Source organism: Manis pentadactyla, chromosome 10 (genome assembly GCF_030020395.1).
Source record: "Manis pentadactyla isolate mManPen7 chromosome 10, mManPen7.hap1, whole genome shotgun sequence".
Classification (NCBI taxonomy): Eukaryota; Metazoa; Chordata; class Mammalia; order Pholidota; family Manidae; genus Manis; species Manis pentadactyla.
Genome location: NC_080028.1, coordinates 36,208,209 through 36,219,626, shown reverse-complemented (window position 1 = coordinate 36,219,626; position 11,418 = coordinate 36,208,209). Strand labels below are relative to the sequence as shown.

The 11,418-nt window shown below is 38.5% G+C and overlaps 1 protein-coding gene across 3 annotated transcripts in view; it reads right to left on the bottom strand.

Annotated features, from left to right (window-relative positions):
* Positions 1 to 249: 249 nt before the first annotated feature.
* Positions 250 to 11,418, bottom strand: part of SLC4A8 (solute carrier family 4 member 8) — a 92,470-nt gene continuing 81,301 nt past the window's right edge. For all 3 annotated transcript variants that reach the window (XM_057486613.1, XM_036915112.2, XM_057486610.1), the window contains 4 exons: positions 10,970 to 11,107; positions 6,675 to 6,766; positions 3,514 to 3,609; positions 250 to 2,334 (listed from right to left, as the gene is read on the bottom strand). In XM_057486613.1, the coding sequence (XP_057342596.1) occupies positions 2,322 to 2,334; positions 3,514 to 3,609; positions 6,675 to 6,766; positions 10,970 to 11,107 (339 nt within the window). In that variant the 3' untranslated portion in view covers positions 250 to 2,321. The remainder of the gene's footprint in view (positions 2,335 to 3,513; positions 3,610 to 6,674; positions 6,767 to 10,969; positions 11,108 to 11,418) is intronic.

Sequence of the window (11,418 nt, the reverse complement as noted above, 5' to 3'; positions counted from 1 at the left end):
TGATCCTTTAATGGCACTGCACAGAATTAACACAGACAGGTTCCCTGCTCTCCGGAAGCCAACGTACACAAGGCATCACAAGACATCAGTGTACTGGGAGGGGGACTTTTCTGAGTGATAATGACACCTGGTTTTGTTGCCTGATGGCATCTTCCGGGTCACATTCCTTACAACCACGCTGAGGCTAGGGAACAGGCGAGGCAGTCACCAACCTCCTTACACAGAGATGGCAGGAAAAGATGGGAGAGGCAAGAGGGAGGAAGAAAAGGGAGAGGTTCTCAGGGAACAGAGAAGATGACAAAGGAGGCAAGCTGAAGAAAGCAGCCAGAGAGAGACAGGGGAAGTCAGCAAGTAAGCTTTTCCCAGTGGCAGGTTGCCTCTTGGTTTTTCTAAAGTAGGCAGGTAAATGGGTACAACTATTATATTTATCCTAAAATGGTAAAATGTGAAGCTTTGGCTCACAAAGGTTTTAATGCTCATGTAGTTTAAAGAAGCATGTCTGTTCCTGTCTGCACCATATAAAAAGGAAGCCAAGGCTGTCACTAAAATAGCCTTGTGAGTAGAAATCAGACAAACCAGAAACAATACCTACATTTCAAAGGGATATCATTTTAATATTTGAAAGCAGTGGGATGTTCAGCCAATAGGCATCGGTATGACCATACACACTGCTTGTTTACAGCAGGCATCTGTTCTGAGGGGCTGGTGTCCGTCCTGTGCCAATTGTTTAATATTTTGAAAATGATCTATCTATTAAAATAACTGTGGCTCTAAGAGATAGAGAAATATTAAAGAAATGCAAGATTCCTTCAATATCAAAAGTCCATAGAGTAAGACTAGAATACGCTAATATCTTTTAAGAGTCTAAGGAATGTAAAATTCAATAAAGTTAAGTAGCCAGCTCTTCACCTATGTAGGAGAGCACACTGGGGGATGTCCCACTACACAAAGATTTTCCAGGATGGAAAACCAGTATGATCAAATTCCCTGGGTACCAAAGTGCTTGCTGGTCACATTCTGTGCACAAAGGAAGGGAAGGCAAATATACACTGGAGCTCATACCCTTCATATTTATTTCAACAGAGAAGAGAAGAGAAAAACTATAAATATAGTTTTAAACTAATACCAAAATTAATCTCACCATTTAGTGTTCACTTCCCAATGTGGCTTTTTACATTGGAGAGCTAAGACATTTGTCAACCAAAAGAAATCTATGAGGAAGAAACCGCAGGGCTGAAGGTGGTTTTGGTCCAATGAATCGACGATGGTTCGCTACTAAGGCAGCCAAGGAGACATTCGTAAGCACTTGGATCTCTCCAGTTACGGAATCAGAATGTGTCCTCAAGAGACAGCAGCAAGACATGGACGCTTCCACAGTATGGCCAATAAAACCCTTATTTCCCTTTCTACTCACAAACACTATTATCAAATCTTTCCCAGATATCTAGAAAGAAGACATTACAACAAATCTTCGGGCTAGGAAGTTCTTTCTGGTTCTCTAAACGGATTCCTTCAGTAGCAAGTTAAGCTCATTCTACTACTCTGTCCTCAGTGAAATCAAGAGAAGCTGATTATCCTCACTTACCATTACTGATTTTCCCCCTGGGGCTTTTCCTGCCTAAGCTAAACAACTGATGTCCCTCTTGGCCCTTTCCTCATCCACAGTTCTCACTGACTTAGGCAGAAGGTGGCTAGGGAGTGATGAAAACCTGCCGGCTCAGGGGCATCTTGGGGCTGCGGTGTTGGGCAGTGCCAGTGATGGCTGACCTCCTAGGAGCAGACCCTCCTGGCAGGCTCTGGGTCTGACCGGCACACCCCAGAGTAGGCAAGCAAACCAAGGCCCAGGGCTCCCTAGGAGCCCACAGATATCTTGGGACTGGAGAGCCTTCCTTTCTCTCTCTGCTCTCCTCCTACTCCCCAACCCCATCCTTTAGGAACAGGGACCTCATTGAAGGAATCCTCAGTGGCAGAATGGATCCATATGGCTCGGCAGGCCAGCAGAGAGATTCAGGGAATGTATCTGGAAAATGGGAAGCTGGGTCTTCAATGGTGGCCGTTCTGAAGAGAAAGAGAAGCAAAGTACCAACAGGAGGCAGTCTCTGCTTCCACAGTCACATCTGGTGACTGGCTGCTGGGATGGCAATAGCTGGATGCCTTCCAGTGCACACCACGAGTAACTGAATTCTTCGCCATGGCTTTGACATGACCAAGGACGGGGCCGGACTTGGCTGTGCTTCTTCTCTGAGAGACTCACCATCTCCTCTGTAACCAGAACTTCCCTGGGGCACCACATGGCCCAAATCTTCCATCCCAGCAAAGACTTAGTTGAAGAGACTGAATAAAAGTGTTACAATTAGACAAAAAGGGAACACGATTCATTCCTGCTTTAAACACAATACTTTGAAGATGTCACCACAATTTGGATCTGCCTATATTTTAAGTTCACTTACAAGTAGACTAGTTCTCAACTAAAAATAACTATGTGAGTTATACTTTTTGACAGCTGCCTGGATTTTCCTCTGAAGGAAACAAGATTCTATATTTCACTCACATTCAGCACAGATTTATTTTAACCCATTCGATGAAGAAATAATCCACCACTACCACCCACTGGTGGTTGTTACTTTTCAAAGGACTTCAGCTTCTCCTCAGAGCAGTCTCATGAGTAAAGCAGTTAGTTATTATTATCCCCATTTTACTGCTGAGTAAGCTGAGTGCCAGACACAGTGGCTTGCCAATTTATGCATGGAATTAATAGCTAGACCAGGTCTCCTAATTTCTGGCCTACTGGTTCTGTGTTTTGTTTTTTTTCTTTAACTAGAAAAGTCAACTTTAATAAGACCTAAGATTTTGCCTTCTGTTATCTGACTTCTTAAACTAAAATGGTGTTTAGACTGAATTATTCAAGTAATTTGGGTTCACAGCCTACCCAGTGCAGGCAAAGATACCTCAAGTCCTTCTGTTTTCTTCACTAATGTGGTTTAAGTTGATTTATGCTCTTGGCAAATGATACACATAATTTAGTTTCCAGAATAAGAAAATAGTTACAATATAGTATTTCAAAACCTTTACTTAGCAATAATTCTCATTAAGGAACAAGTTAGATAAGTTAAAGTCTGTATCAATCTATCAACACTCTGAATATTTTAGCAACTTTATAGTTTGTGTGGTTAGAAGAACCAGAGAAGCTCTATAAATCTTGAAATGGGAACTACAAAGGGGATTAAGGTGACAAAATAGGTAAAGCAAATTTACATCCCAAAATAATTCCATGCAGACTTTGGGCCTGTGTACATACATGGACAGCTGAAAATAGCATATCTGTGCAAACAGTTAGAAAACACTTTCACTTTTCTTAGGCTGATGGCTTTCTTGTGTAGTTAGCAGCAGTCCTGGAGGTGATATTTATTAAACAAATTCAATTTTACAACTAAAATACATTATATTTTGAACATGATTGCTATTTGCAAAAGCCAGAAATAAATAAAAATCAGCAATTACAGTTCTCGTTACCTCTTTTCCTTTGTATTTCCAGAATTCATACTGAGAGCTTTCCAGACCGTGGTTTTAGGCATCTCATCAGAAATATTAATCTCAGAGGGGTCACATCTGAAATCAATGCTTAGAACAGTAAATGTTGACATACAAATAAGATACATATCTCAGTCTCTAGTGATCCCACCCCACCAGAAGGGCAGAGATTAGGTCTGAGGGAGCCCAGCTACCAGGCCCCAGGAGCACTAGGAACCAAATGGTGGGGATGTAGAGAGGCACGGTGGCCCTGGAGGAAGTGCTGAGGGTGGGGCTGCTGTGCCCAGTGGCAGCCAGCCCTGCCCCCACAATTCTGCATTCCTCTGGGTGGCCCTCAGGATGCTGAGGGCAGTGCTGTGATGCTATCAGTGTAGCATCAGGGACTATCACTTACTGAGGGCTCACTGTGTGCCAGGCCTGGTGCTAAGCACTCTTCATTCATTTTTTTCCTTTATGTGGCCAAATGCCACATTTGTAGTTTACAATATATTATCTCAGTTACCACAACAGAAATTATTAATATCCTCATTTTGAAGGTAGAAACCAAAGCTAAGTGACCACACAAGGTTAAACATCAGTACATGAAGAATCAAGGCCTTGAATCCAGGCCTTGTTCTCCTAGAACTTCAGAGTGCAATCAAGATTTCTACAAGCCAGCCTGTCTCCTTTTAAAAGGCCAAGAGAGGAGGCAGCATCCTGGGAGAGAAGGAACAGTTGTTCCTACATTGCCGCCAGAGAATTCAGTCTATGGCTAATTCCAGAACAACTTGTAGGAAGTTTACTGAGGTCCAAAGATTTCATTTCTTTGGGATCACTTAAAAAAGAAGTTAAACTCAAAGTAAAAGACAGTAAAATGGTGACTGGTTACCAGAGGCTGGGGCTGGGGGAAAGGGAAGATCTTGACCAAAAGGTCTAAACTTTCAGTTATAAGATGAATAAGCTCTGAAAATCTGTGTACAGCATTCTGACCATAGGTAGTGATACTGTACACTTGAAACTGCTAAGTAGATCTCAAGTGTTCTCACCACAAAAAATAAAAATAATGGTAACTAAACACCCAAAATACATAAAGAACTCACACGCCTCAACACCCAAAAAGCAAATAACCTGATAAAAAAATGGGCAGAGGATATGAACACACACTTCTCCAAAGAAGAAATTCAGATAGCCAACAGGCACATGAAAAGATGCTCCACATCACTAATTATCAGAGAAATGCAAATTAAAACCACAATGAGATATCACCTCATGCCAGTTAGGATGGCCAACATCGAAAAGACTAGGAACAACAAATGCTGGTGAGGTTGCAGAGAAAGGGGAGCCCTGCTACACTGCTCATGGGAATGTAAACTAGTTCAACCATTGTGGGAAGCAATAAGGAGGTTCCTCAAAAAACTAGAACTAGAAATACCATTTGACCAGGGAATCCCACTCCTAGGAATTTACCCAAAGAATACTACTTCTCAGATTCAAAAAGACAGATTCAAAAAAGCTCTATGTTTATCGCAGCACTATTAACAATAGCCAAGATATGGAAGCAACCTAAGTGTCCATCAGTAGATGAATGGATAAAGAAGATGTGGTACATATACACAATGGAATACTATTCAGCCATAAGAAGAAAACAAATCCTACCATTTGCAACAACATGGATGGAGCTAGAGGGTATTATGCTCAGTGAATTAAGTCAGGTAGAGAAAGACAAATACCAAATGATTTTCCTCATTTGTGGAGTATAACAACAAAGCAAAACTGAAGGAACAAAACAGCAGCAGACTCACAGACTCCAAGAAGGGACTAGTGGTTACCAAAGGGGAGGGGTGTGGGAGGGCAGGTGGGGAGGGAGGGAGAAGGGATTGTGGGGTATCATGATTGGTGCACATGGTGTGTGTGGGGTCACGGGGAAGACAATGTAGCACAGAGAAGACATGTAGAAACTTTGTGGCATCTTACTACACTGATGGACAGTGACTGCAATGGGGTATGGGGAGGGACTCAATAATAAGGGTGAATGTAATAACCACATTGTTTTTCTTGTGAAACCTTCATAAGAGTGTATATCAATGATACCTTAATAAAAAAAAAAGAATGGTAACTATAGGAGGTGATCAATGTGTTATTCGTTTGATTGTAGTAGCCATTTCACAGTGGACACACGTATCAAAACATCACACTGTATGTCTTAAATATATATACTACATTTGTCAAAAATAAATAAATAAAAATATAAAAGACTTTCCTCATTTCCCCCTCAGTATGAACCATAAGCAATTCAATGATTCAGCAATAAACTATCCAGGATCTAAATGACCCAGATCCCCTCTCTCTTCCTTTTCTGTCCCTTCTCAACCTCAGGACTTCTTTCAGCTGGTATGTACCTTTCCACAGTGGGAACTAAATTCCAGGAACGAAACCACAAATGGACCAATTTAGTTTGCTATGACCTTAGTGAGCAATAGGTTTGATAAAGGTGCTAAGATCATTGGCCGAATTAAGGAATTTTGGGGATCCCAGTTCAGTTCCCCCTTGGCTCCTAGGACTGTAGATGCCAGGAGCCAAGCTGGAAGGGCTATCTCTGCCCATCCCCAAAGACTTGCCCACATGTGAAAATTTCATGCCCACCAGGCTGAGAACTCTCTGGAAACAAAGACCATATCGTATTCATCTTTGGAAGGTGGGAGAGAAAGGCAGCAGGAGCGCTGGTTTGAGGAGTACAAAGACTAGGGTTTGAATTAAAACTTTTTACTTAGAGCACTGTGACCTTTGGCAAACTACCTAAAACCCTACAAGCCTGTTTCCTCACTGTACAAACGTGGATAACGAGACTTATATCAGAGAGTTGTACAGATTAAATGAGAGCACATAAGTAAACCTTCTAGCACAGCCTTGGCATGGAGAAGGCATTCAGTACACGGGCTCCCTTAACTGATTCTCAGCACCTGGTATAGTGCCTGATGCATGGCGGATACTCAGTAAACCACGAAAGGAAAAGGTGTTTTCATCTTTGGAAAAAGGTTGGAACTGGGAGGCTGAATGTTAGCTCTTTAAACCAGCAATGGCCTTTGTGACACCACCACTACCACAGTCAGAACGTTTATAGAATAACAAACACAGTAAACTCCTTGGTGTTTTGGGAGTTTTACCTGAAGCTGTTGTTCTTTCCAGGACTACTTAGTAACTTCCTGCTCTCTAAGGGGAACTTGTCTCCCCCACTGTCTAACATTTTCTCAGCCTCCTGGAAGAAAAGAAGATGTTATTATACATTGGACCAACTAAAACCATAGGTCTACACCAGCCCATTTTTCCATCACCACAATTTCTACCTGATTTTCTCTTGCATTTATTACAAGAGTGTAGCTGTGTTCTCTCATAGATTTAACTTATTACAAAAAGAGAGACATCCATATACTTGTACCTATGGAACAGAATTTTTTTTTAAAAAGTAACTTGAATCTGAGTAAGTTTCTAGATCCAACAACCAGGTTACTGGAAATACAGGAGACAGAAGAACATGTTAAATGACACTAAAGGACACATTTAGTAAAATCTAAATGGTCAAAGACCCAGTTTCTTCAACAAAAAGAAAAAAATATAATACATTTGAGAAACATATCAATCCAATTGCAATATATGGACCTTATCTGGATCCTAATTCAAACAGACTGTTAAAAATAATAATAAGGCAATTGGGGAAATATGAATTTGACTATTCTTTCTACATTTTAATCTGTTTGAAATCTTGCATAAAATATTTTCTTAAAAAATAATCCCATTAATTTAAATGAAATAATTATCTAGAAAAAAGTATGTACAAAGATGTTTAAAGTACTATAATTAATGTAAAACTTAAAACAACCACAAATTTTAACAAAGAATGTTTAAACTAAATTTTTGAGTGTTTAATGAAATACATTAAGAATGTTTCATTAATGTTTTAATTATAATTTACTGTTTAAATAAATTAATAATTTTAAAGAGATGTATAATTGATATGCAACCATTAAATGATTCTTTATTACTTATATATATATATATAAACATGAGAGTGCTTATGAAATCAAGTTGAGGGGAAATATCAGACCACACACACATACACACAAATATACAATTATTACAGTTATGTGAAAATTATGTTAAGGATTTAAAGAGAACAGAAAGAAATGAACATAAATGTTGGATGCCGATATGAAATTTTGGGGTGGTGATGTCTCAATTTCTTTTTCTCATTTCATTTAGCTTTTAAAATAATTTTATAAAGTAAAGCATATATTAGCAAATTTATGTCAGAATTTTTTGAAAATAAGGAGTATATTTACCAGCCACTTAATATCCAAAAGAGATCCCTGTTTTTTCCTTCCAAACTTGCTTTTCCTAGGTCTTCCCCATTTTAACAGCACAACCATTCATTCAATTGTTCACTCCAAAAATCTAAGTCTCATCCTTGATTCCTTTTTCATCCATGTTCACTATACATTAACAAAACCTGTTGGCTCCTATCTTCAAAATAAGTTCCCTGACCCAGCCACTCTCACCACCTATGCCTTAGACTAAGCCAACACACCTCTTGCCTGTACTGTCACAGACTCTAACTGATCTCCTGGCTCCCTCTCTCCCCCTTCCAGTCTCACTGGCTTTCCTGATATCCCTCAAGATCATTTCTGCTTCAAGACCTTTGCATGTGCAATTCCCCTGGCCTGGAATGTTCCTACTTCTAGTTCTCATGACTTGCCGCTCATTTTACTCAGGTTTCTGTTGAGATGTCACCTTAGAGGAGTCATCCCTGATCACCCTATATAAAGTAACTCCCTCACCCCTTTATTTTATTAAAACATATCACTACCTATAATTATATATATATATATATATATATATATATATATATATATATATATATATATATATATTTGGGTTTATAATTGTTAAAGCTTATTTAATAATTCAAAACAGACACATAGACCAATGGAACAAAATTGAAGCCCAGAAATAAACCCATGCACGTACAATCGACTAATATTTGACAAGGGAGCCAAGAATACTCAATGGAGAAAGGATAGTCTCTTCAATAAGTGTAGTTGGGAAAACTGGATATTCACATGTAAAAGAATGAAACTGTTGGGGTGGATTAATGATTGTGCATTGAGCATTGACTCCCCTATACAGAATTTTATTGTTGTTAACAACCATTTGATCAATAAATATGAGAGATGCCCTCACAAAAAAAAAAAAAAAAAAAGTATACACTTCCAATGGTAAAATAATAAGTAACCGGGATGTAATGAATATAGTCAAGATATTGTAACAGCTTGGTATGGTGATAGCTGGTACCTAGAACTGTCATGTATATAAATGTTGAATCACTATGTTGTACACCTGAAACTAATGTAATGTAATACTGTGCATCAACTACCCTTCAATAAAAAAATAATTATCTAAAAAAAAAAAAAGAATGAAACTGGACTTCTAATTTACACCACTCACAAAAATTAACTCCAAATGAATTAAAGACTCACACGTAAGACCTGAAACAGTAAAATTCCTAGAAGAAAATACAGGAGAAAAGCGCTTTGGCATTGTTCTTGGCAATGATTTTGTGGATATGACACCAAAAGCACAAGCAACAAAAGCAAAAATAAATAAGTGGGGCTACATCAAACTAAAAAGCTTCTGCACAGCAAAGGAATGATCAACAAAATTAAAAGGCAATCTACAGAATGGAAGAAAATATTTGCAAATCACATATCTGATAAGGAGTCAATATCCAAAATATATAAGGAACACATATATCTTAATAGTTAAAAAAAAAAAACAACCCAAATAATCAAATTTTAAAATAGGCAAAGACCTAAGTAGACATTTTTCCAAAGAAAACCTGAACATGGCCAACAGATACATGAAATGGTGCTTAACATCACTAATCATCAAGGAAATGCAGATCAAAACCACAAAGAGATATCACCTCACACCTGTTAGGATGGCTATTATCAAAAAGACAAGAGATAAGTGCTGGTGAGGATGTGGACAAAAGGGAACCCTTGTGCACTGTTAGTGGGAATGTAGATTGGTGCAGCTACAATGGAAAACAGTAAGAGGTTCCTCAAAAATTAAAAACAGAACTACCATATGACCCAGCAATGCCACTTCTGACTATACATTCAAAGGAAATGAAATCAGTATCTCAAAGAGAGATATGCACCCTCATGCTCACTGCAGCATAATTCACAACAGCCAATACAGGGGACAACCTCAGGGTCCATTAACAGATGAATGGATAAGGAAAAGCTAATATATATATACAATGAAATATTATTCAGCCATTAAAAAGAAGGAAATCCTGGCTTTTTCTATGAATGAAACTTGAGGGGATTATGCTAAGTGAAAATGTCAGAGAAAGACAAATATTGTATGATCTTACTTATATGTGGAATCTGAAAAACTGAATTCATAGAAACAGAGAACAGATTGGTGGTTGCCAAGGTTGTGGGAAATGAGTGAAAGTGGTCGAAGGGTACAAACTTTCAGTTTAAGATGAGAAAGTTCTGGGGATGTAATGTACAGCATGGTGACTATAGTTAAGAGGACTGTATAGCATATTTGAAAGTTGCTAAGAAGATAAATTTTAAAAGCTCTCAACACACAAGCACACATACACACACAAACACTGTGACTATGTTAGGTGATGGACATGTTAAGTAACCCTATTGTGGTAATCATTTGGTGCTATATATATATATTTGTTATATACCTTAAATTTACATAATGTTATATGTCAATTACATCTCAATAAAGCAAAAAATCTTTAAAACTCAAGATATTAGAAGAAATGTCTTTTAAAATGTATTTCAAAGGACACTATTTCAGGCACTAACTATATTTGGAAACATTTTCTGGCTCATTCATTTCTTGGTCTGGTATTTTCATTTGGTACACATCCATTCTTTGCACAGTTAGGCCATTGACTGAGGGTCCATTGTGTGGATGGCAGATGCCAAGTGCTGAGGGAAATGAGTGGGGACAGAAAGTCCTATGCAAGTCATCTTTGCATGGTGCCAACCACAACACCATCTGCAATTAGGGACATAACAAATACTTTCAGAAAAAATAGGCTTTGCACACTTGACAAATTAGACCTTTTGGGAGAACATGAACCATTAGATCTGATAATTAGAGCAGAGTCTATGTTCATATTCTAAGTGTGAACCTGGTGAGTAAACTGTAGACAAACAAAGGAAAAAACAACTGGTTATCTAGTCTGAATATGAAGGACAGGCAGGGATAAGAATCCTTAATCTATTCTCACTGAGAACATCTTTGGAATATTCTTCCCAGCTCCTAAGCATAACCTTTGGGAGTCCAGACATGCTGGTGTTTCACTGGCCCTTCCCATGCTCCATGATTTGAGGCTGCCCTAAATGTACAGATGATGTAAGAACCAGATGACCTCTGCCTCCTTGGCCTTCTTTTTGGCATCATCCAACTTCTTCTTTTTGCTTTCAGGCATGAGATCATCTAACCAGCTCAGCTCTCGCTTAGAGAAACAGAGATCCATGACTTTCCTGACAAAGACCAAGGCCAAAACCTGAAGAAAAATAAAGAAAGGGAATTAAAGGGGCTTATCTCCTTTTTGGAGTTAAAAGCAAAGTCTTATTTCCATACCCGACTAGGACATTTCAAGCAAACTCATAATAATCATAATAGCTGCCTTTCACTGAGTACCCTCTTTGTACCACATACTAAGTGTTTTCTATACAATTCACCAATAGATGAATGTAAAAAGAAAAGGTAACATACATACAATGAAATGTTATTCAGAAATATTTTATTTAACTATCATCATAACAACCCTACAACTTGGAAAGCAACCAATGTAGTTCTCTCATTGAAAAGAGA